We start from the raw sequence: 25,806 nt of genomic DNA on the forward strand, positions 1-25,806 counted from the left end.
CCAACTCAAAGCATATTTTGAGCAAGTGAAATGTTCTGGGGAATAGAATCAACGTGGAAATACGTTTAGCATCCATAAACAAAATCAAAGCCAAAGTAAACAACAAAAAAAGAATAATTTGTGCAAACTGGTCTCTCATATCCTCTATTCTCCTTTGCTATGTAGGAGAATTAACTTTCATGGCAGGCGACATGCCCTCTCTGTAACCTGTCGTATTTATGTGATTTATTGACATTTGCTTTCTGTTGCTTGCTCTAGGCCACGGCTGTGTTCAATGAGATAAAGGATGGAGTGCAGACTACTTAGTAACTGTGCACTACTGCATGCAAATTCTGCTAAGAAACTGATGCAGTGGTAGCTCAGCGGTTAAGGCTCTGGGTTACTGATCAGAAGGTCGGGGGTTCAAGCCCCAGCACTGCCAAGATGCCACTGTTGGGCCCTTGAGCAAGGCCCTTAACCCTATCTGCTCCAGGGGCGCCGTATCATGGCTGACCCTGCACTCTGACCCCAGCCTAGCTGGGATATGTGAAAAAGAAGAATTTCACTGTATATGTGCAAATGTATAATGTGTGATAAATAAAGAAAATTATAGTTATAATTAAGTTGTAAAAAATTTTTTTTTATTACTATAAATCTCCACTTTCACTTTCACATTATTCTTCTTTTGTTTTTGGTGATTCGCATTCTTCATGTATATCACCACCTACTGGGATGAGAGGAGAATTTATGGTAAAGAAGGACTTCATCTGTTTCTCACCCACACTTATCATATCGCTTCTGAAGGTATGGATTTAACCACTGGAGTGGATATGGATTACTTTTATGCTGCCTTTATGTGTTTTATGGATCTTCAAAATGTTGGTACCCATCACTTGCATTCACAGAGGACCAACAGAATTACGATACTCTTCTAAAAATCTTTGTTTGTATTTTTCAGAGGAAAGAAAGTCATACACATCTGGGATGGAATGAGGGTGAGTAAATAATGAGAGAATTATTTTAGGTGAACTGTTCCTTTAAAGTCTTTCAATTGCTGTGTCTATATACACAATTTTTTGTTAATGTTTGATTACCTGTTTGGCATTCATTTGATAACACCCTAATGCATGTTTTTAATGTTGGAAAGATTTCAATGTAATGCCAACGAAATCACATGTTGTAGGTGCACATGGCGGCATATAGAGTAAAGAGCAGGCTATTCTGTTTTGAGAATAATCTTGGAATAATCAGCGATTATTATAATCAATGAACTGGCACAGTCACATGAATGTAGCTGATGGAGGTTCATCACCTGCAAAAGACCACAAACCAAATCTTCTCATGTGGCGCTAAATACTAAGGGTATGTTTATATGTATATTTTATATGATGAAAAATACAAAACATAAAATGCAATATTTAAAAACATTTAATAAAATGTATATTAATGTAATTTTCAAATCAAAATAAATTCTATAAAGCGTTGTACAATTACTGAGAGCCACTAGGGGTCGAAAATGTACCTTCAAAAACTCCTTTCTCGTTTCATTTTTGATCCCTAAGACTCGACACCTTTAAACGCCTGCTTCTCCTATTGGTTTTGTCACCAGTCAGTTATATTCTCGACTCTCTGATTGGTTGAGGGGCGGGTCGTTCAGTTGAATGAGTAACGGAAGTAGATTCGGAAGCCGGTGCGGGTGCTGCATTTTGACAGGAGTGGAGTGGACGCACAATTCAGGTAGAAGTTGTATTAACATGTTGTTTATTACATTTTGGAATATATTTATTTTATTTTTTTAAAGACAATTAAAGAGTCACTGTGAAAGTCGATAACACATTTGTGTAGTATATGTGTATAGCTTAATAAATGTTACAGATTTGCGGGATTTCATTGTCTGATTTCCTACACCGATATCAAGTGTGCTAACACTATTAGCTAGTCAGATGAAGTCTCAGAAATGAAACATAAACTCACTCTACGCGCCTGGTCATTCACATTACAGCCTTACAGCCAAGGTTTCAACGTAAAAACATTATATTTAAAAAAATCTACTCCTCTATTGGCTTAAATTGGCATCACTGTTTGATTAAAAAGCAAAGGTCACTTAAAAAAAAAAAAAAGACAGTTCTGTCCTCGTTTACTGACCCTCATGTTGTTCCAAGCCTGTATAACTTTTTTCTTTTTCCATGGAACTAAAAATGAGATTGTGTCTCAGTCACTATTCCCTTTCATTGTAAGAGGAAAAATGCAGTGAAAGTGAATGGTGACTGAGATTAACATTCTGCCTAGCATCTCCTTTTGTGTTTCCGTTGTAGAAATAAAGTCATATGGGTTTGGAACAACATTAGTGTTAGTAAATAATGACAGAATTTTCATTTTTTTGAGTGAACTACCCCTTTAAATCTGTGATGTAATCTCCTTTTTAATGGCAAACTTTTTACCAGTAATATGTAGTAATCTGTGTGCATTGTGCTATATCATACTGTATAAAGATATTTAACCAGTGTCTGCTCTTGTGAATTTTCAGTGGTAAAAGAACAAGCTGCCGATTGACTGAAATGGTGGACTCTCAGTATTACCTCCCAAATGACATTGGGGTCTCTGCTCTGGACTGCCGCGAGGCTTTCAGGCTGCTCTCACCCAAGGAGCAGCAGTATGCACACTACCTCTCTCAAGCATCTTGGTATGGGGGCCTGGCCGTGCTAATTCAGACATCTCCGGAGTCTGCCAAAATCTACGTACTGCTGCAAAAAATGTTCCGCAAACAGGTGCCAGCACAGCTTGAAGCTGTGGCAACTGCAGCTGGATTGAGCGCAGAGGAGTATCAGGTGAAGAAACTTGTTACGAACACCAACCTTAATGTCCACTTTGGAATCATTGTTGTAACAAAGTTCTGACTGTTTCTAGGCCTTCCTTGTATATGCTGCTGGGCTTTATGCAAACATGGGCAACTACAAGTCATTTGGGGACACCAAATTCATCCCTAACCTACCAAAGGTGAATTGTCCTATTTAATATTTGATAATATGGTTTGTGGCATGTGCTTCATAGGGCCTGAACTGTCTAATCCAAACGTTGTTATTTTTTGTTATGTTGCCATATTAATATCATAATATTATTTAACATCCTAAAGACCACATGATCAGTCTCTGTGCCCATTTTTTATATGCAGGAAAAGTTCAAGGCTCTGGTGTGGGAGAGTCAGGCCTTTAAGGAGAACCCTGGTGAGATGGAGGCACTGTGGAACAGCTGCTCGCAGCCCCTTTATTCCCTGGAAGACAAGCAGAAACAGCTTGGTTTGGGGGAGAAGGTAAAGCTGAAGTTCTTAAAGTCATCTCACCTTTTGACAGCTCAGGCATGTAAGGTTAATATTTATTTTACTCCTCCTCATCCTTCTCTCATAGGGAATCACAACATACTTCTCAGGGAATTGCTGCTTAGAAGACGCAGAGTTTGCCCAGAAATTTCTGGACTTCAAGGTATCGTGCATCTATGAGAGATGCCATTTCTAATGTGCAATAACACCAATAGACCTTTTTCACACTCCGGGATTTGGAACGCGGAAGTATACGTTTGCAGGGTAAACTTCAACAGCGGTGAATGGGAGTCCACAGCAAATATTATTTTCACTTACCCATTTGCTCCAAGAGCAAAAGAAAAGAATCAACTATTACATTTGAATGACTTTCCAGAAGAAGAAGAAAACAGCAGTTATTACAGTCAGATGAGAGAAGATGGCAAATTTATTGCCACTCTCTCAGCAGCTGTAATTAAACCCCCCTCGCAGCTGTGGTAATTCAATTTTTAAAACTAATTCCAGGGTAATATAGCACAAAGCATAATGTTATAAACTTACACTCAATATTTAAAAAAATTATCATAAAAAAAAGTTGACTAGATTTACGTTGCTAAATAAGATGGAAATGCATCATCGCAGTCTGTGAAAAAGGTCTATTGTGTTCGTCTTTGGAGTTTCTGGAATGTATGACACATATAGAACATTATCACAATGTCTGAAGAACATTATCAGAGAAATAACAACACATTTCACTAACAATTTTGCAAACACTACTGTTTGTAAGTAAAACGGAAGAATTTATGTATTAACACATAAATGTTAGTTTCTTAAATCCGTGCTGTTGATATGGGGGATATGGCTTATCCTTGTTTAACAGACAGAACTGACAATGCATGAATTTACTGTATACTTGTAGAACCTGAGTGCCTACAACACCCGTTTATTCAAGACTGAATTAGATGGGAAGCGGTGCTATGAGGTGCGTTTGGCATCTGCAGTGAAGAAGGGTGAGTATACAGAGCTATTTAACTCTGTGTTAAGTGTTATATGTTGTATATTGCTTATCATTACTTCAATAACATGATCATTCCAGTCTTTTTATGAATAAACCCTTCGGGGCTGTTTCCTACCTTTCGACTTTTATCTCATTGCCTGTTTTATTTCCCTGCCTTCTACAGACTGTGTGGTTGAAGGAGAGACTGAAACATGTTGTGGCAAATATGAATTTGAGGATGCTGTGTTCTCGGTTCAGAGGGGCGATTATGCCTTTCTGATGGAGAAAGTAAGCCAGAACTTGGAGAAAGCAAAGGTGTGTATGACAACACTCAAGCTAAAAACACTGACTCAATAGTAAATTTGGATGCGAGAGTGTGACCTTATGTGAGTTTTGTTTTAGGCATATGCAGCCAGTGAGAACCAGAAGAGAATGCTGGAGGAGTATGTCCGCAGTTTCACCTTTGGCTCTGTGGAGGCCCATAAAGAAGGGTCCCGTTATTGGATCAAAGACAAAGGACCTATTGTGGAGAGGTGACTGACCCAAATACATTGGCTATTGAAATAAGTCTAAACTTTTGGTTTAATTGTCAAACTAGGCTTATGTGTGCTTTTCCCTTTTGGAATTTCTATTTAAATCACCTTTTTTGTTTTTCTTGTAGTTACATTGGTTTTATTGAGAGCTACAGGGATCCGTTTGGTTCAAGGGGTGAATTTGAAGGTAAGTCAAAATATTCTGACAAATTAAACTCATTAACAAATTAGATTTTTGGGCTGTGATTTTTCACACTCAAATTTAAAAGCTCACCAAAAAATACTGCGGAGTAATTGCAAAAAAGAATTATGATCTTTTTTTTTTTTTTTTGGTCCTAACTTTAAGCATGTAATTCTGGTTCTGTTCACTCTATCTATCTCTCTTTAAATGTCATATTTATTCCACTGGATGGCAAAAAAGAAAAAAGTACTAGAAAAAAGAATTGGTCTTCTATCACCTTCCATCACAATACACATATCTGAAATGTAGGTGGCGCTCTAACGCATTTCAGCCCTCAAAGATATGCTCGTCCATAAAAATTCTATCTAATTTTCAGTTCATGCACCACCCCCATTGTTTCATCGTGGTCTCTGAGTGGACTAGAAGCTCAATCTATCACCAACAGTCGATAACATTTTTCCGATTATTTTTTTTAGCATGCTTGTCCTGCTAGATAGTATATTTTGTTCTTCACATTTAGGATATATAACATTGGATTATTCACCCAAGCAAGCTCACAGACAAGTAAAAAATGGCTAATGTTTTAGAAAACTGCCTAAGGTAAAAGCAGATGTAAACTTTTTAGCAACAGTGATTGGCACATAAATTAGACATTTGTATTTGATGTCTTATAGAAACCATATTTTACTTTGTGATTCTTTTGTAAATATTACGAAGTGTGGTATTAGGGCAACAAAATAAACTGTTCAGTCACATTTCTGAGAATGAGATCTTTCTTTTGATATGATTTTTCTGTTTAAGTGCTATGTGAAGACATACTATGTGAAGTTTTATATTCATATATCTACCACATTACCTCTAGGTGGTGCTTATTTGCAACATAGATTTTTTCTGCCATTTATTTTGTTATTTTATCTAACATAAATGCAAAAGTTATGGTTTTCTATGAAAAGTTCAGATTCTAAGCTTTCAAATGATACCTCATATACCTGACTTATATATCTGTGGACATTTCAAGCGTTCCACTGCCCCCCTTTGGACCCGCTGGCTGATCCATAGAGTTTAAAGGTGCTATGTTTAAGATTGACAACAAGCGTTTGAAATGGGTACTGCAGTCCAAATTCAAAATATTGGAGAGTTGTCTACCCCGCCCTAGACTCGAAGCTCATGAGGGTTGCCAGAATGTCGACACAAATTTGCCAACTTAGCATCCGTTTGAAAGGATTTCTGGGCTTTAAGCTATCTCCATCTTCCAAAGGCATCTCCAATATTTATCCTTGTTTTACTACGCCTCTGGTCATGGTGGTTTTTAGACGGATGGCGAGGCTTTTTAGGTCATGTGGAATCTGTTATCTCTGATCCAATTCGTTTGCTGGCTTCCATAGCTGCAGCACGCAGTGTTGTTTGCCTGCAAACTTGTTCAAATCTGGCAACCCGGCGGTGTTGAAATACTATTGGTGAGTGGGCAGTATCACACAGGCAAAAACATAAACAGAAATTCCAGCCTGGAATGGAAACATCAAAGTAGAATATACTGGCTGTAGCATTGTTATCGGAGAAGCCAGTATTTCAACTTAGCATGTTTCCTAATTCTCTAATGACATATTATGGTCATTTTATGATTTAGTACAGTAAAAATATTACATATAGCATCTTTAAGGGTTAAAATAACCCAGTGACTGTTTACAGATACCTTGTTATGACCTCTCTTTCTCTCTCTGTCTCACTCAGGCTTTGTTGCTGTGGTGAACAAGGCCATGAGCGCTCGCTTTGCTCAGTTGGTGAGCTCAGCTGAAGTCTTACTACCAGAGCTGCCCTGGCCTCCAGCCTTTGAGAAGGACCTCTTCCTCAAGCCAGACTTCACCTCTCTGGACGTGCTCACCTTTGCCGGCAGCGGCATCCCTGCAGGAATCAACATTCCAAACTGTAAGCCCTCCAACATGCTGTCAGAATTGATTGATAAGTGTTCTATGAAATATCTAACCCAAACACAATTATCTCTCTGTAGATGATGACATCAGACAGACCGAAGGTTTCAAGAATGTGTCCCTTGGAAATGTGCTGGCAGTGGCATATGCCACTCAGAAAGACAAGCTAACCTTTCTTGAGGAGAAAGACAAGGTAACTTTCAGTAAATTTAGATGAATGAGTGCATTTTTCTGTGAAGTACATTTCTGTACATTTCCTCTTATTTCTGCAGGACATGTACATCAAATGGAAGGGGCCTTCTTTTGAGGTGCAAGTGGGACTCCATGAGCTGTTGGGTCATGGCAGTGGGAAACTCTTTGTTCAGGTGAGGGGCACAGGTGGACCATAATGATGTTGTGCATGGCAACATCATTATGCCCCACTGCCCATACTATTAAAAATAGTTTAATACACAAAGTATAGCGCACATCTTATTTGTTGTAGCTCACATCTGTGTTAATATTGAAACAGAATGATAAGGGACATTTCAACTTTGAGCAAACTGCTGTTCGTAATCCAGAAACAGGGGAACTGGTGAGTTAGCAGTATAAACTCTATTCATGCTTACTACCAGAGTCTGTTGTGCTCTTTCCTTTAAACTCTGCGGATCTTATAAAAGTAATGAAATAAACCCATCGACTCTTTCTCAGATCTCTAGCTGGTACAAGGGCAATGAGACATGGGACAGCAAGTTCTCCACCATTGCCTCCTCCTATGAGGAGTGTCGAGCTGAGTGTGTGGGTCTCTACCTGTGTCTCAACAAACAGGTGCTCAGGTGAGTCCATTAACCTTCAGTCTTCATTAAATGACTCGGATTGAATTGCTGGGTTATGACTACTGAATAATTCATATGTGCTGCAGTATTTTTGGGCACGAGGGAGAGGATGCAGAGGAGGTGGTGTACGTAAACTGGCTAAATATGGTGCGTGCTGGCCTGCTCGGACTGGAGTTCTACACACCAGAGAGCAAGAGCTGGAGACAGGTGAGATGCAGATGTGTGCTTGAACAAGAATCACTTTTTCTCTTGTGTGTCAGTTCTTTTGTCCTTGACACTGTCCCGGCACCTGTCGCAGGCACACATGCAGGCCCGGTTTGTGATCTTGCGGGTTCTGTTGGAGGCTGGGGAGGGGCTGGTTGATCTGAGGGAGTGTACAGGGGCAGACGGAAGGCCAGATGCCATTATAACACTGGACCGCAGCAAGATCCACACAGTGGGCCGGAACGCCATCCAGAGGTTCCTCTGTAAACTGCAGGTACTGCCACAGGAGACAGATATTTAGATGCCGTGTTCGGAATGAAATACCATACTGCTTTCTGAAAGCTGCACAATATTACCTTCTATTCTTTCTTTATTTTAATAATATTTGAAACAGCACACATTATGCAACAATTCACATTTTTAAAGGAAAATTCTTCTGAAGGAAAAGTCTTCACAAGGTTCATTTGCCATAATGACAATGAATAGTGAAAAAACACACCATAAATCCAGAGTAAAAATAATCAATATGACTCATGCACTTTTATTCCAAGTCTTCTGAATGATGTCCTGATATCATGTTGCACTTTCAGTTAAGAGATGCGATGAGAACTAATGAGGTTTGATGTTAATTTTAAAGGAATAGTTCACACAAAAATTATAATTCTCATAATTTACTCACCCTTATGTAGTCTCAAACTCATATGACTTTCTTCCATGGAACACAAACAAAGGAGATATGATGTGAATATATCCATACAATGCAAGTGAATGGTGGCAAACTTTCAAGCTCCAAAAAGCACATAAAGTCAGCATAAAACTAATCCATACGATTCCAGTGGTTTAATCAATGGGTGCTTCTCAAATGGAAGCCTGCAGCCTAGTTAGGCTGTGTCCTTCCTAGACCAGCTCTTCTGAGGCTATAGGCTAGACTCCCCCTCAGCATTCAGTGCTAGAATGAGACAGTCTAGTAAGTGTGCATGGCAAACCATATGCTTAGACCCATGTGATATTTTACTTTGTTTAGAAAACCCATATACATCAGAAAATGAGAAATATGTCCTTAATCTCTTAATTATTTTAGCCATTTTTTTATTCACAAAGATAGTCACTCAAAAATGTATATAAAAGTATTTATTTTAAGAATTTAAATGAAAAAACAGTATCCTAGAATTGTAAAAACTATAAAACTTTTAAAACTTGGGGGGCCTGGGTAGCTCAGCGAGTAAAGATGCTGACTACCACCCCTGGAGTCGCGACTTCGAATCCAGGGCATGCTGAGTGACTCCAGCCAGGTCTCCTAAGCAACCAAATTGGCTGGTTGCTAGGGAGGGTTGAGTCACATGGGGTAACCTCCTCGTGGTCCCTATAATGTGGTTCTTGCTCTTAGTGGGGCACGTGGTGAGTTGTGCGTGGATGCCGCGGAGAATAGCGTGGGCCTCCACACACGCTACGTCTCCGCGGTAACGCGCTCAACAAGCCACATGATAAGATGCGCGGATTGACGGTCTCAGATGCGGAGGCAACTGAGATTTGTCCTCCGCCACCCAGATTGAGGTGAGTCACTACGCCACTACGAGGACTTGGAGCGCATTGGGGATTGGGCATTCCAAATTGGGGAGAAAAGGGGAGGGAAAAAAAAAGCTTTTCAAATTCATGTAGTTGCCCTTTTATTAATTTGTTGTATTGTCTAAACTACTTGCATTTCTTTATTTTTCTACATATTGTCATTGCTGCAAATAAAATCTTGAAGAGAGAGAAAAAAGTAAGCTGCATCATAAAGGTTTCCACCACCGTGGTCACACAACTCATTTTCCGCCCTTTTCTAATATAATTTTGGACATGTGCAAGGGATTTTGTGTGATTGAAGGCCATGAAGGATACACCCGATGCATCCTCCAAAATATGGCAAATGAAGGCTGCGAAACGAGGCTGCATTCTTAGTGTCCTCATAATTGAGACGGCCTTTGACGGTGCTTGATGATGTGGCAGCCGAGATATCCAGCCTAACGAGAAGAGAAGCATCCAATGTCTTCTGAAGCGATCCAGTTGGTTTTGGGTGAGAATATAACAAAATATAACTCCTTTTTCACTGTACATCTTGCCACTTCAGTCTCTAGGCACGAACATGATTTCAAGCACAAAAACATGTAATTGCCAAGGAGACTGCAGGTGTCATGATTTATAGTGAAAAAGGAGTTATATTTCGTTTTTTTTCTCACCCAAAACCGATTGGATCGCTTCAGAAGATGTTGATGTTGATGTTGATCACTGGAGTCATAGGGATTACTTTTATGCTGCCTTTATGTGCTTTTGGAGCTTCAGAGTTTGGTCACCATTCACTTGCATTTTATGGACAATCAGACATAATATCTTCATTTTTGTTCCACAGAAAAAGAAAGTCATAAGAGTTTGATGCGGCATTAGGGTGAGTAAATGATGAGTTTGGGATGAACTATTCCTTTAAGAACTTTATATTTGATTTGATTTGAGAGTGAATAGTGACTTAAATTTCATTTAATTGCACAAATAAATAAATGAAATGGAATTGTATCAAATTCTACAGCAGTTAATGTTCTTCGCGTGCTATCACAAGACACAAGCTGGGTTTCCATCAAATGGTTTCGCATTTTTAATGCGCATTTCTGAAAATTCGACTAAAGAAAATACGAAACGTTGCGCGTTTCCATGAACTGTAAATGCGCATTATCTTGAGGGAGCCCGCCTTTTTGTCATGGAGCAGCTGAATGACCTCTTTGCTTCAGTGAGAATTGTATTTGCTGTAATAAAGCAATTGTACATTGTTATTAAATGCTGCCAGGAGACGGTTAAGGCTCTGGGTTACTGATCAGAAGGTCGGGGGTTCAAGCCCCAGCACTGCCAAGATGCCACTGTTGGGTCCTTGAGCAAGGCCCTTGACCCTATCTGCTTCAGGGGCGCTGTATCATGGCTGACCCTGCACTCTGACCCCAGCTTAGCTGAGATATGTGAAAAAAAAAGAATTTCATTGTATATGTGCAAATGTATAATGTGTGATAAATAAATAAAATTATAAAAATTATAAATTATAATTATAATTAATTATAATTATGTTTAATTCAGTGTGTGTCAGTTATCATAATGAAAATAAACATTCTTATTTTGCATTTTTAATTAAAATTTTGTTTAAAAAATACACTAACTTTTGTCAGTCTGTTGCAATAATGAGTCAAGAAGGAGAAATCACAGCTGTAATTACTTCCAGTTCATTCATCACACTGGATATGGAAGGTTAAGTCTTAAGCTGTGTGTTCTGCTTTTTCTGCACATTTTGGCAAATGTGGTAGATCAGCTGGCTATACAGAAATTTGCATACTGTGCACAGTATACTGTACATACTGTATACTGCAGAAATAGTATGAGAAGTATTGTAGTATGCGATTCTGAACAAAGCCATAGCCTTGGGACAAGCATTGTACGTGGTCAGTAATATCATGAGTTTGTAAGGTTTGACATTCTTTTGTGAAGGTGTACAAGTCCACGGCTGATGTGGAGGGAGGAAGGGCTCTGTATGAAGGCTACTCTGCTGTGACTGCTGATGGCACCCATGACTTCCTACGCCTCAGAGAGACAGTTCTGCTCCGTAAGGAAGCTCGCAAGATGTTTGTCCAGGCTAACACTTGCATCAAAGGTCATTTCAACTTCCTTTCTTGGATAAATACTACAAAATTACTCTTCCTATATGCTGTCACATGTAACATTTATTACAATTTTGAATTTAGTTTAGTTTTTGTTCGTTTTCACTCTTAAAGGAATATTTCGGGTTCAATACAAGTTAAGCTCAGTCGACAGCATTTGTGGCATAATGTTGATTACCACAAAAAAAAAAAATATTTTGACTCTTCCTTAGGGTTAACCCTAATTATTGTAATTTTACAAAAACGCTTTAATTCTTCTGTCAGAGCTCATGTATTGTTTGAGTTCTTTAAACTGACATTTTTCCAGTCATTTTAGGGTTTGTTTACATTACATCATGGCAATGAACATATGAAATTGCTATAATATATAGTAAGTGATTTTAGTGGTTCAGTAGACGATTGGAAAAACATCGCCTGGTCTGATAAATCTGGATTTCTGCTGAGGTACACAAATGTTAGGCCCAGTGCAGCCTCAGTTTTCTGTTTCTGGCTGACAGAAGTGGAACCCAACGTCGTCTTCTGCTGTTGCAGCAGATTCGACATGTTGTGCGTTCTGAGATGCTATTCTGCTCATTACAGTTGTAAAGAGTGGTTATCTGAGTTACTGTAGACTTTCTGTCAGCTTGAACCAGTTTGGCCATTCTCTGTTGACATCTCTCATCAACAAGGCGTTTCCGTCCACAGAACTGTCACTCGCTGGATGTTTTTAGTTTTTCTCACCATTCTCTTTACACTCTAGAGACTGTAGCACTTGAAAATCCCAAGAGATCAGCAGTTACAGAAATACTCAAACCAGCCCGCCTGGCACCAACAATCATGCCATGGTCTAAATCACTGAGATCACATTTTTTCCCCATTCTGATGGTTGATGTGAACATTAACTGAAGCTCCTGACCCATATCTGCATGATTTTATACATTGCACTGCTGCCACACGATTGGCTGTCTAGATAATAGCGTGAATAAGTAGATGTACAGGTGTACCTAATAAAGTGGCTGGTGAGTGTGTATATACTGCATATATACATATATATTAATTTTTTTAAATACATTTTCATTTTATTTTATTTTGAGTATTTTTGGCCTGTCAAAGTGAATGTGCTAACTGATATCATATGATATCATTGTTCAACACCGTTAAATATCCCAGGGCTGTCTAGTGTTATTTCTATCTATGTGGCATTTTCCTCTTTCATGAAGCCTGGTTGTAAAGCTTTTTATAATTTTTAATATGCTATATATATATATATATATATATATATATATATATATATATATATATATAAAATAATGACAAATAGTTTCCATTAATCAGTTACCATCATACAAAGTCCAGTAAACAGAAAAAAAGCTAAATCAATATTTGGTATGAACACATTTGCCTTTAAAACAGCCCCAATTCTCCTACTTTCACCACAGTTCTTCTGTCTATTTAGACTGTCTCAATTGCTTCTGTCTCTTTATGTAATCCCAGACTGACTCGATGTTCAGTGGGGGTCTCTGTGAGGGCCATGCCATCTCTTGCAGAGCACCGTGTTCTTCTGTTCTATTCTATTTGCAGAAGTAATGTTTGGGAGTATAACATGTATTTTTCCTATTGACACACTAAAGTAGCAGATATAAATAACCATCTTAAGACAAATGTTTTTGTGAAACATCTTATGTGCCTAAGACTTTTGCACAGTACTATATATATATATATATATATATATATATATATATATATATATATATATATATATATATATATATATATATATAATATATATATAAAATTCATGGCCACCAGTTTTGTAGTCATGAAAATTTATTTTTCCAATTAGGTTTTTTTATTCCAATTTAAGTTTGAATTTCTTTTTCAGCAAACAGAAGTGTTTTCGTTGACGACATTGACAACAGCAATGTCAAAGATGCAGTGCATAGAAACATGGCTAAATACCCACCTTTTTCCTGAATGTGAAAGTGTTCCAAGATTAATAAAGGACGCCTGTTTTAAATTTGTTGAACTTGCTCCATAGTGCTGATACTTAAGAGTCGCTATGAGCGTGTTTTGACAGTGCCTCTCCAGTCAAAGTTTAATGAGTGGGTAGATGACATGAAGCTATGGACCCAGATTAGTTAAGTTGATATCATTAACTACTTAGAGTTCTTATGACAGCCAACAACTGCACAATTTGAGCCTGAATTCATGTTTACTCCAACTAAAACTTAAAATGGTTGTTCTCTGTCTGGTACACTCATCTTGGTAGTTTTTAGATTGCTTCTTATAATGAGACCAGAACCAGAAAACAGTCCAGCCGAAATTCAAATCATTATGGTGGCTCTTAGTGTTTGGTCAGGTTAACTGTTGATATATATATATATATATATATATATAAATACATACACACTCTGGAGGAATAACATGCTGTTGTTTGTGGTGTAGGTGATGCTGTGCAGCTGGTTGAGTATGAAGGCAGTGCTGCAGGGCTCATCCAGTCTTTCATCGAGCGCTTCCCTGAAGATGCAGAAGAGCTGGAGGCCCAGCTGCTGGAGATGGCCTCCAGAGACACCGCCTGCTGGTGCTGAGCGGACTCTGCATTCAGAGAGACATTCTCTCAGACAAGTATTAGACCTCACTTAGCCACAGCAACTAAGAAATGAACAAAAATTTACAGAAAAGAACAAAAGGCACTAGTAAGGGACTGGTAATGATTCTAAAACACATTCTTTCACATGTAGGAGGAACTAAGAACCGCACTTATATGAATGCAGACATATGCATAACAACCTACACTTTACCTTCCATATCTCACTCACACCAATCCTGTTTTTCTGTCTTTTCCATTCACTGCGAAACAATGGCAAGTCTTGTTAAAGTTTTAATTAGAAATTTCTGTTCCTGCATTGAATCGGACCACAGCCCACACTTCCCACACAGGCATGTGAAAGCACTGACAAGAGTGAACTTGCTGTGTGAGGGTGGAACTTATGTAATCCCAACACATAACACACTTTTTACAACTGACGTAAAAATGGAAATGTACTCTGCACTACTATTGAAAAACATGTAGAGTTAGCTGCCGATTGAATGATCTGTAGGGGAAATGTTTGAGTTCTCAAGAATACAAAGTTCATTGTCAATTCCTCAAACATGTGTTTGTCAAAGTGTTCAGTGTGGACAGTAAAAACCAACAGTCCCTATCAAATAAACTCAATTCATTTTTATTAAAGTGTTGTATTGTCATTTACTTTCAAAATACCACAACATTTAGTTTTCAAAACACCATAATGCATTTGATACAGATATTATAATACAAGTATTTATTTTAAATGTGACATTTCCATAATTTTCTTTTTAACCTTTATTTACAAAAGTAAGAGTTCTGAGAACTGTGTTGGAGTAATGAATCCATTAATAACCAAGTAGTCCCTGCTCTAAACTTGCTCTGAAAATTCTACAAAACTTAAATGATACAATAATATAACCGAAGGGAATGTCATATAAATCAAGGCCAGTGAAGGTCACAAAACACCTGAATACTGAACTGAACTGAATACAATCCATAATTACCAGAGATGCATACTAAAACTAAAGATATGCAAGAAACATAAACACATCTTACAGTTGACAATAAATAAATTCAGTGGAAATGCAGAATTGTTGGCACCAAGTGTTTGACCTAAATGACAGAAAGTCACATATTATGAAGCCTCTTCTGTGAGATCCACTGCTCCCTCTCTGTTCAGCTTCTGGGAACTTGCGTCCTGATTGGATGCCTGGTAGACAAGAGGAACCCCACTTGCGCCCATGCTCTGCAGGTCTTGGATCTGGGCATTAAATGGTAGAGGCATTAAATCCCCATCCCTTCTGCAGTACAGGCTGTAATCCTCAGGCCAGTCCACCCCAAACTTCACAGCACAGAACTGAGCCATAGCCTCACCGTTGACCCCAGTCTTCCACAGCAGAGTTTTCACCACGCTATTGTCCCCATCTTGGAACAGCACTTTTACAAACCTCTGTGGCATTGAAACACAACAAATGGAGCTCTTGATCATTGATGGTAATAATTATGATCAGCATAATTTAATAGGTGTGGATATACTTTATTTACTTTTCCAGATAATTAGGTCTTCAAAATATCTGACCTGGTGCAATTTGTTGTCTTTCTGATTTGTGGTTTCATTGCTTCGACGCCGGCTCCATTCCTTCAGAGACTCTCTAGCTTGGTTTGTAAGGCCGCTGGGTGGCACACCCTCTGGCTGACTCTGGATCAGATTCAGACTGGCATAGACACTTGTCAGATAGTAACCACCTGAAAGAAAGTGAGTTTGACAGAAGTGAGAAGGTAACATAGTTCCTCATAGTACGAGCAAGAATGGTACAAACTCGGTAGGCATTCATATGTGGTTCATTTGTTGAAGCCCTTGCTCCCAATCCCAACCTGGTGTTATAGAATCACATTACTTTACCTACATTTTCCCAAAATTATTTTTACATGGTTGTTGCACATATCACAGCACTTTCCTAGTGAAATGAACTCTAGAGGCACTAAATCAATTACTTTTATTCCCTTTCACACACATCACGAGTAAAACGACAGATTATCAGTCATCTTAAACACCTTTAGCCCTGTTTTTCACACAATGCTATCTTTTGACATCCAAACACTTTTACTATAGCACATTATATTTTAACGTTTTTTATTACATAACCAACTACATTTATAAGATTGTTCAGACACAATCAAATTGCAGGGTAGCTCAACTGTAGTGTTGCACTTGTAATACAGAGAACCGGGATATGCGTCCTGAAGAGCATGCAAGGCGTCATGTGAGTCGAAAGTGTCATAAGCTATGTTTCCATCCAAGTTACGAATTTAATTTATGCAAAAACCCATAATATTGTAAAAACAATGTGCAAATTTGCGTTTCCGTCCCATGTGTTCAAAAGAACAAAATCGTCACTTACAGAGAAATTGTAGCCACTGTGACTCTTTTATTAATAAAATACTCTTGGTTTAGAGCAAGCAGACAAAACACTATAAAGAACTTTGTCTCATGTCTGGGAGATGATTGGTCCGCTGGTTAATCCAGTTATGAACGAGTTATTCAGTCACATTACTTTTTTTGATGGATTGATCTTGCAATCCTAATAAATTCAATAGGAGTTTTTTTTATGCGCATTTTGGAGATTTTATTCACATCTTGGTGTTTCCATTCAGCAGTTTTTATGCAATATCCCAAAATGCACAAAAATTTGTGGATGGAAACCCAGCTATAGAAGCACCACAAAATGAGTTTTTAATGTCACATTTGCTTTTTATGACACTATTGGTTAGGTTTAAGGTTTAAGGTAGGGAGGTAGGCTTTGTTTATTTAAAATTTGATAGACCATTAAGCTTAACCTCATCTGTTTTTTTTATCTCACTTTTGCTTTTTTTTTTTTTTTTTTTATTACGCCATCAATTAGATTTAGGTTAAGGGTACAGAGGGTTTTGTTGATTTAAAACTCGATTGAGCATTTACCTGCAACATTTTTTACTATAGTCAAGTAATTTTCATGACATCAGGCAGAATTCAGGACTCAAAGCAGTATAAAAGTATTTGGAGATGTCTTTATCTCTGATATCTGTACCTTCTCCTGTAAGCCAAGAGGTTTCCAAAAGCTCCATCATATACTCCACCTCCAGAGAGATCTCGGGCATATTGCACAACACCATCACATAGGAGAGAGCAGGCAAGAAGTCATCTGCTCCAAATTCTTGACCTGTTTAAAAAAGGGACATTTTATATATTACACATTTTGTACATTTATGAATGTAATCCACTTTTCACACAAAAATAAATCTATGATATAAACTTGTGATGGAGTTCAAAAGCTCCTTACCTGATTTGTTTTTCATTGCTTTGTATATGAGTTTGCAGATCTGCAAGAGCAGCAGCACTTTGTCTATGGGTGAATAGGCCTGTTGCATTAGAGTCAGTTTGTGCCTAATTTTTTCAATGCCCTGGGCATCAGGTACACCCACCTGAACCCCAAAAAGTTCCTTTGCCAAGGCTCCTTTAGCTCTTTGCAGGCTGTCCATCATTCTCTGGATGGAACCATCTTGCTTGTGCAGATTCCAAAGTGCTGCATCAATCTGTGGCTTCAGAGGCTTCAGCACGCAGCGGAACATGGCCTTCTCCAGTGCTTGGTCTGCACAGGCGAGTATATAGTGAGTAAATGATCACAAAATTTTCATTTTGGGGTAAATTATCACTGTAAATGCTTTAAATAAAATACTTCCAAACATTTTTGTTTACCTTTCTCGTTTTCAGGAAGAAGAGTCTCTATTGGAGGTTCCAGCTCTCCGCACTCTTGGAGGAACGTCTTGGCGTGACTTATGAAAAGACGCAAATCTTGAAGCAGCTGTACAGCAGAGGTCAAGCACTGGGGCTTTAACACCTCTCTCTGCTGCCTCAGAAAATCCTGAACAAGAGCGCCGAATGCCATACAGCGGTCACGAGACAAGTCCTCCACCAGCCGCATCACCCGCTTCTCTGGTTTGAAAAAGGACATGAAGACGGCGCTCATCTTGCGCAGGGCTGAGATGGACTTCTGTGGAGGTGACTGACACGGAATGATAGGATTGCTGGTGCCACGTATGAGGGGAGGACGCTCAGGACTTTCCTCTGTCTCATCGAGGCTACTAAGGGAACTGCTGCTATCCAGCTCGCTGAGGGACGGAGCACGTCGCTTTTCCAGCATCAGTCCTTCCTCCTCATCTTCCTCCTGTCCTTCCTTCTCCAGGATTTTCGGGTGGCCCTGTGTGCGTAGACAATCGTAAAGGGATAGTTCACCCCAACAATGAAAATTGTCATCATTTACTCACCCTCATGTTGTTGCAAACCCATATGACTTAATTTCTTCCACAAAACAATAAAGGAACTGTTAAAGGGACCTCAAAATGTTAGCCTCTGTCACCATATACTTTCATTGTATGGAAAAAATATGTAATATAAGTGTGACTGAGTCTGCATTCAGCCGAACATCTCATTTTTTGTTCCACGGTAGAAATAAGGTAATGCAGGTTTGTAGCAAGTACATGAGGCTTGGTAAATGATGACAGAACTATCCCTTTAAGCACACAAACAATTCCTAAAAACCTGATTAGATGGAGCACACAAATAGTCTCTAATGAGCTCTCTCAGTTGAGAAAGTACAATATGTGTGAGATACCTTCTGAAGAGCTTTGGGCATCTGATAGTCATCTTCCTCAGCAGTGGGAGAAAGGGTAGGGGCGACCATGGTGGAAGCCCTCTTCCACAACTCTGCACAAGGCCGCATATAGTCTGTGGTTTCTTGCACAGGTTCTGTCTTCTTGATAGCTTCCTCGCTGGCTTGAACTGCAACAGGTGGGGTTGCCAGCTTTGCAGCTTTCAATCTAGCTTTGCATTTGGCTTTAGCCATTAATGGTGGTGGAGGGGGTGGGACGGCAGGTGGTGATAGAGGGCTAGAATTTTCAGTGGAGACACGGACCTTCATGCTGGATTTGAAATTATGACGTCTGTGCATGGCGCTGCGACCAGGGTATTCTTGCAGGAAGAGAGGGTTGATGAAACACAATTCTTTCCCTCCCCCGAAATTCAACTCGCAGGGTCTCCGTGTTCGGATTTGACAAAGCTCCTGGAATGGGGTAGGGTTTGGGTCAGTGGGCGTAGAGCAGTCTTGTGGGCTTGGAGCTGGGGGCAAGTGTTTGTCTGGAGGTCCATTACGAGGACCACGGACATTTAATTGGGAACTCCAGAACTCTGTGGAGTACAGTATGGAATCAAGTTCATGATAAACATGTTTTACTGATACATATTAGCTGACAAGAATATATTTATGAATTCTAAGTAAGGCATTATGTACAGTCAGTTGGTCATTATCCTACTTATCACACAGCTACTTACCAATTAAATAAGTAAATGGACATTACAATATGAAATCGACTTGACACGAAACTAGCACAGCGATGTAGGAAATCGGTTGCCTTGGGCAATTGCCACTTATACAGTTTAGCGTTACATTCAATATCAAGATACATTTTAATGTTTGCATTATATAACTAAGTACATTTACAAGCTTGGTCAAAAGTGACCAAATTGCGAAGTAGCTCAATAGATAGAGCGTTGCACTTGCGATGCAATGGACCCAGGACCCTATCAGTTGGGTTTAAGTTTAAGGTTTAGGGTAGGGAGGTTGGTTCCATTGATTTAAATCCTGATAGAGTATTAACCTTAAAAACCTAATCTGTTTGGGAGAATATTTTACTCTCTTTTAGTGCCACACAGTGGACATTTCATATGTGTAAGAAATCACATAATCTCAATATGCAAAATGTTGCCACATTCATGTAATTTAATGAGATCAGGCAAGACTTGTTTCTCTGCAGAACAAAAATGGGCGTTTCCCCATCAGTGGGCATTTTCAAAACCGGGATGGCCGTTTTTCAACCGCTTTACATGATTTGCATACTACATTGAGATTCCTTACTTTCATTGGATGGTTGGGAAATGCCCCTCCTGGTTTGGAAATGCCCACTGATTACTACATTGAGATTCCCTACTTTCATTGGATAGTTAAAAATGGTAATCCTGGTTTGAAAACACCCACAGATTGGGAAACGCCCATTATTGTTCTGCAGAGACCTATACTTCAATCAGGCTTAATACTGTATATGTGATTCTGATAGCTTCAACAGATTATTCAATCTGTACCTACCCACACCCATATGAGAAATTGACTCCAACTGTTTATGCGAGGAAGCCTTTGCTATGGCCTCGGGCAGCTCCAGAGTGAAAGGAAGGACATCCCTGAAATACAGATACATACACATCAAGTGAAATGGAATATTTAGGAAAAGCCATGCTGTTGTTATAGATATAACAGGAAATAAACACAAAGTCATACCGACTAACACAATAGAAGGCAACCAGTCTACACAGGTCTGGAAAACTGATAGCTGAGCTTTCCAAGGAGAATGCTGTTGATAAAATGGAAACAATGCTTTAGTCACCAAAATCAGATTACTATTGACTACCCTTAAAGCTGAAGTGTGTAATTTCTGCTCCACAAAACAGAATTGCAAAGATAATTACTGTTTTCAAAACAGATTCTTTTCCCCATTCTGATGGTATGTTTTGCTCTATTGCGTAGTTTATTCAACTATAAATTTTTGACATAAAATAGTTTTCTTTTGTGTTCTTTGTTTCAGACTCACCGGAGTCCTCTTCTCGGATGAAAAACTGTTTAAAGAAGGACGGCGTGCTGTCATCAGCTAGCCGGACGCAGAGCATTTTTTTCTGCGATGTGCTGGACTTTCGCACCAGGAAGGTCTGCAAAGTACCAAAAGTTTTTAAGAATGCTGCTATGATGTCATCGTAACAGTCTATTTTCAAATCTTAAAGTGGTACGAATTTGCTGCTTACCCCAGAAGGCTCACGCCGTAGGATGTGCAAAGCTGTAGCTGAGTTGATGGACAGCTGAAGCCACACAGGGTGTGTAAGCAGAAGCCGGTCCAGTACACTGATGCTCTTCAGGGATCCTCGCTGTAGACATACCCGTTTTTCCCCTACAGGCTGAGAGTCAGGATAGTCGTACACAGGGTCACCCTGCATCTTAAGAACAATGGCACGATTTCAAAGTGTTGAGAGATTTCAAGTCAACTCCTTTGACAATGAATTTCTGTTTCACTATTTCATGGATGTTCACGTAGGCACTTGACGAAAAAAAAAGGAAGTGACCAATTTCTTTGTCTTTATAACACACACATATTTGTTTCTTTCTTATGCCTTTTTCCCCATAGATTGTGTCAGTGTTTTCCTAGAATGGTTATTTTCAAGACAATCATGTGCCTAGTTATTCCATCTGACCACTGCTGTTCAAAGGTTATGGGAAACTCCCTCGCTGACTCTTGTCTATCTCCTGGCCATGTGAGAACCGTGTGTCATATAGGTAATGCAACAGTTAATGTGACCAATGTTACATTTCTAGTTTTCTGATTCTGCATTCACACTGCCCATTCAAGAAGCACTGCGTTTCTCTTAATGACATAGCACAGCAGAGTGTTTGTTTAGACAGCTAAATGCATGTCAAACTGGACGGAAGATGAAGAGGAACCAAGATTTATTTATGAGAAGTTTATCAGTGTGAACCAGGCATATGAGAAGTCAAAGATAGGTACAAGCAGATGCAGATTTTTATATTTAATTAATTCTTTCTCATGATATCTGGTAATTACCTAAATTGTTTTTTCTCTGATCCAAATTATATAATAAACACTCAGTCCATCAGAAAGGTTATGTGAGGCAGAACTGTGAAGACTTAAGTAACTTCATTGGTTGTCAGAGTGAAGTTGGATGGCACGGTGACTGTGTGGGCCAGCATGGAATACTTTTTGGCAACGGCAGGTGGCTGCTATAGCAACAGAGGCCTACATATCCTACTGGGCATTGCCATTCACTGACACACACGCCTCCACTTAGAAAGATTTTAGGAATGGCCAGATTCTTCAGGCAAAACTTCATGCTCAAAACTTGGCTCCAATGCGAGTCTTAAGAGGCATTTTTGCAAAGGGTGTTTGAGAGAGCATACAGACATGGTAGTAGCTATATTTGACAAATTATTTTTACTTTACTGACTTTAAAGAACATATTTTATGTGTAACGCTGTATTAAGTGAGACAACTGTTGACTCAAGGGGCACTTTTCGATTTATAACATGCTAATAACATGTAGTAAACATGTAGATCTTGGATATTTTAAATGAATGAGCATCTTTGCACCCTTTTTTTTTATAAAGACTAGTAATAAATAATCAGAATAATAACAATTACTTTGAAATCAACCATAGTTTTCTTCATCTCTCATCATAGGCCTTCTGTCAAGATCTAAATGGATCTTTATACTTGGAAATATTGTATAATTTATGACATGGGTAGCAAGGGGATCATCATATTTACGGGTCCATGCATCAAAAAGTTTGAAAAGGCCTGTTTTAGAGGAATTTGGGGGGGCTTAAAAATGGCAGCAAAACAACAGGGTCTAAACTGCAGTCATAATCCTATGGGCGGGAATATATGAGAAATTCCACCTGAAGTCTGGAAAAAAAAATTGCCTGCCTCATACCGGAGTCTTGGAATAAGCCAAGCAAGTACAGACATGATGTAAAGGAAGCCTTTAAGTATGCACTGTGAAGGAGCTGTTATTATCCCTGTTTTTTTATGCAAATGGAGGTTTTTTAAGTGGTGCTTTAGCACAATATTTCAGGGGTTTAGACAAACTGGACTGCTAAATGCAATTCCAATGGGAAAAAAAAATGTTAGTCATACAGATTAATAAATAATAACAATAGTTTACTTTATTATTTGTTACTCAAAGCAAGATTCATGATATTCTAGAGCAGGGTTTTTTAAACTGGGGTCCAGGGACCTACAAGGGTACTAGGGGGTCCCTGAAAGAAAAAAAAAAAAAGATTTTAGGGCTGCCTAAGTTAGTGTGTTTACATGAGCTATTAATTAAATAAGCTTAAAGCATTCATTTTAAACAGACACGTTTACCGAATCTGATAAAGACTGCTCAGAAATCATGAGATTAATCAGACTTATTTTATTCTATTGACAGTCTTAAAAGTAAGAAATAAATAACAAATCTGCTTTGAATGATGTTTGTAAGGCACTATTCTCCGTAAAGCTGCTTTGGAACAGTATGTATTGAAAACGCTACACAGTAAATTTGAATTAACTGATCTGAAAATGTTTCTCTTCAGGTTCACACTATAAACCCTAAAGTTGTCATTACTGGAAACGTCAAGTTATCTTAAGTATTACTTTTTTAATGTCAGGTTTTCAGCTCATGACTCATATATTTAAGTTCATTGAACTTATTTATCTTTAAAATCCACAAACTTTTGAGTACAAAGGCTATGGGCAATGCCCATAATGCTTTGCGCTTAAATTGTTTATGTTTCCTTGGTCAAAGAGAAGTTATGTGGGGCATTTAAATAGTTGTAATTAAGAATTTATAGAGGTTTTAGCTCTTTTGCAGTATTATTTATGTTGTTTAGTTGCAAATAGTTGTTTCATGTGATGTCACCATTAAGGTGAACAGTGTCCCATTTGATCAAATTGGACCCTGTTGACTATTTCTTTTTGTGCATGTGCAGTTAAAGTGCAGGTATATTTGCATTTCTTTGGAGAATTACATTTATTTAATGACTGACATAGAATCTATTATGATCTTTATTTGAGCTGTGCTATTGTTTGATCTAAAATTGAATCAATTCAATTAAAATTATTCATAACTGTAGAAACAACAACATTTAAAGAGCAAATCTGAGTTAAGTCTACTTGCATCTAGTTACCTCAACTTGTATATATAATAAGTTGACTTCTCATTTGATTGAGTAAACTCGTTCCTTCAATTGAACTGAGTAATGGCGTCTACAAAACATATGTAATTAAGTTCAATTCACTTGGTGTTTATATAGAATGAACTTAATTACATATGTTTTGTAGACGCCATTACTCAGTTCAATTGAAGGAACGAGTTTACTCAATCAAATGAGAAGTCAACTTATTAGGGTTTTTTATATACATTTTTTATATATTTTTATATATAGTGCATTATATAAATATTAATTTATCTTATTAAGATAACTTAATAGCTCAATTATTATGTAATTAAGTTCAATAAATTTAAGGTAGCAGATAAACTTAAGGTATGCTGTAGTACACTATACACAGCATACCTTAAGTTTATCTGTCTAACTACTACTGTAAAGTAAATGTTTTATAGAGATAATACTTTCTTTGGCTTTAATACAGTAACAATATAAAAGCCATTTTCAATTTTGGAAATATCACTATTAATATTTTTTTCTCACACAGTATAGCCTAAATGGGTCTTTACACATGAAAATATATATGTTTTAGGAAGGGGATCTTCATATGTCCTTGGGATCAGAAAGTTTGGAGGAAAAAAAACTGTTCTAGAAGACAAGTAAGCTACGCTTTATATGTGAACCAAAAAACGGCAATATCTAGCAAACACTTGTGTAATTTGAATTTGAAACTTCCACACGTTATTTCACACATTAAATAATGACAATTATGTTATATTTTCTAAAAGCAACAGTGCAATTGTATAACCCTATAACTTAATACGTGTAAAAGACAAGAATAGAGATAAATCTGAAGTCAACAATATCATTTGTCAAACGACGTTGCCACGTGCCTCTTGGGAAATTTGAGCTATCAGTAGCTATACATCAAGGAAAAGTCTTTTTGAAGCTCATGTGCAGTCTTCATTATTTAAAAATACTCTTAAGAATCTGCTTTCTTACTTAATCACTTAAACACACACAGCGCAGACTTCCTTGATCCCAGCTGAAGAGAGTTAATGTTTTACTAGGTGTAGGCTACTGTAAATGCCAGTAATACCTCACACAAACATAACCAAAGACACGAGGATATCTAAAAAGCATATCCTAGAGAAATACGACCACTTACCTCTGTTTCTCTATCGCTGTTATAAAATAAAAAATAAAAAAAATAAATAAAACAAGTCAATAAACGACACTACTTTGTGACTTTTTGCAAAGGATCCGATCCATAGAATGCTCTAAATAACTTCTGGATATGTGGAAACTCAAAGACTCAACAAGCAAGGGCAAAAGTTGCTAGTTATTCCCCCTTGTACACATTTGAAAGGATGCCGCCAGAGTCTACATGAAACTGTGCTTCACACTGATCATGTTTCGTCTTCCCACACGCGTGATATCCAGTTGCGTTTGTGAGAAGCGTTATGACAAGTCGTTGTATACCTCAATCAACATACGCATGCGTTAATCATTAATAATAACAACCATTTAACATTTCACCATTAAAACACATATACAACAACAAATAATAATTATTATTATTTATTATTTAGATTATTTAGATTATTATTACAATTTATTTATTTATTTTATTTATTTTTGTGAATGTGTTTTGATGGTGAAATGTTTAATGGTTTGTTCGAGAGAGAGAAAAATATTTTAAAATCTATTTACTTAAATCAAGTTCAATTTACTTAAATCGTTTGTTTATTTCTCATAATGTTCACTTGTGTCTCGGGCTAGGTTATTTTTAATATTATTAATTGGATCAGTGTCAGTTTACAAGGTGTTTCCAATAATTTATCTTTTAAATAAT

General features: G+C 38.0%; 2 protein-coding genes across 4 annotated transcripts; one reads left to right on the forward strand and one right to left on the reverse strand.

The window, feature by feature from the left end:
• The first annotated feature begins 1,635 nt into the window (after positions 1 to 1,635).
• On the forward strand, positions 1,636 to 14,817 carry LOC127428925 (dipeptidyl peptidase 3-like). Its single transcript, XM_051677606.1, has 18 exons — positions 1,636 to 1,716; positions 2,507 to 2,807; positions 2,887 to 2,976; positions 3,152 to 3,289; positions 3,384 to 3,458; positions 4,194 to 4,284; positions 4,456 to 4,586; positions 4,674 to 4,804; positions 4,933 to 4,991; positions 6,717 to 6,911; positions 6,994 to 7,106; positions 7,186 to 7,278; positions 7,425 to 7,487; positions 7,604 to 7,728; positions 7,815 to 7,935; positions 8,027 to 8,206; positions 11,437 to 11,599; positions 14,031 to 14,817. The coding sequence occupies exons 2-18, from the start codon at positions 2,538 to 2,540 to the stop codon at positions 14,171 to 14,173; spliced, it is 2,181 nt and encodes a 726-aa protein (XP_051533566.1). The 5' UTR covers positions 1,636 to 1,716; positions 2,507 to 2,537; the 3' UTR covers positions 14,174 to 14,817.
• Positions 14,794 to 25,367, reverse strand: LOC127428924 (ras and Rab interactor 2-like). Of its 3 annotated transcripts, XM_051677605.1 has the most exons (12): positions 25,120 to 25,367; positions 21,041 to 21,229; positions 20,833 to 20,947; positions 20,523 to 20,595; positions 20,334 to 20,425; positions 18,807 to 19,378; positions 17,891 to 18,392; positions 17,475 to 17,783; positions 17,223 to 17,354; positions 15,734 to 15,900; positions 15,529 to 15,604; positions 14,794 to 15,415 (listed from the first exon to the last, which is right to left on the reverse strand). In XM_051677605.1, the coding sequence occupies exons 2-12, from the start codon at positions 21,227 to 21,229 to the stop codon at positions 15,207 to 15,209; spliced, it is 2,436 nt and encodes an 811-aa protein (XP_051533565.1). In that variant the 5' UTR covers positions 25,120 to 25,367; the 3' UTR covers positions 14,794 to 15,206. The 3 variants fall into 3 exon arrangements, with proteins under 3 accessions (XP_051533565.1, XP_051533563.1, XP_051533564.1); XM_051677603.1 differs by having other exon boundaries at positions 14,794 to 15,604; positions 25,120 to 25,366; XM_051677604.1 differs by lacking the exon at positions 25,120 to 25,367 and having other exon boundaries at positions 14,794 to 15,604; positions 21,041 to 23,304.
• Between the last annotated feature and the right edge of the window lie 439 nt (positions 25,368 to 25,806).

The sequence above is a fragment of the Myxocyprinus asiaticus genome, chromosome 38 (genome assembly GCF_019703515.2).
Source record: "Myxocyprinus asiaticus isolate MX2 ecotype Aquarium Trade chromosome 38, UBuf_Myxa_2, whole genome shotgun sequence".
Lineage (NCBI taxonomy): Eukaryota > Metazoa > Chordata > Actinopteri > Cypriniformes > Catostomidae > Myxocyprinus > Myxocyprinus asiaticus.

Coding starts and splice junctions, on each gene's coding strand:
- LOC127428925 (XM_051677606.1), top strand. CDS start 2,538: ATGGTGGACTCTCAGTATTACCTCCCAAATGACATTGGGGTCTCTGCT. Junction 2,808..2,886: donor TGAGCGCAGAGGAGTATCAG/GTGAAGAAACTT, acceptor GACTGTTTCTAG/GCCTTCCTTGTATATGCTGC. Junction 4,992..6,716: donor TTCAAGGGGTGAATTTGAAG/GTAAGTCAAAAT, acceptor TGTCTCACTCAG/GCTTTGTTGCTGTGGTGAAC.
- LOC127428924 (XM_051677603.1), bottom strand. CDS start 21,229: ATGCAGGGTGACCCTGTGTACGACTATCCTGACTCTCAGCCTGTAGGG. Junction 20,596..20,832: donor CATCCGAGAAGAGGACTCCG/GTGAGTCTGAAA, acceptor TTTTATCAACAG/CATTCTCCTTGGAAAGCTCA. Junction 19,379..20,333: donor AATTTCTCATATGGGTGTGG/GTAGGTACAGAT, acceptor TGTACTCCACAG/AGTTCTGGAGTTCCCAATTA.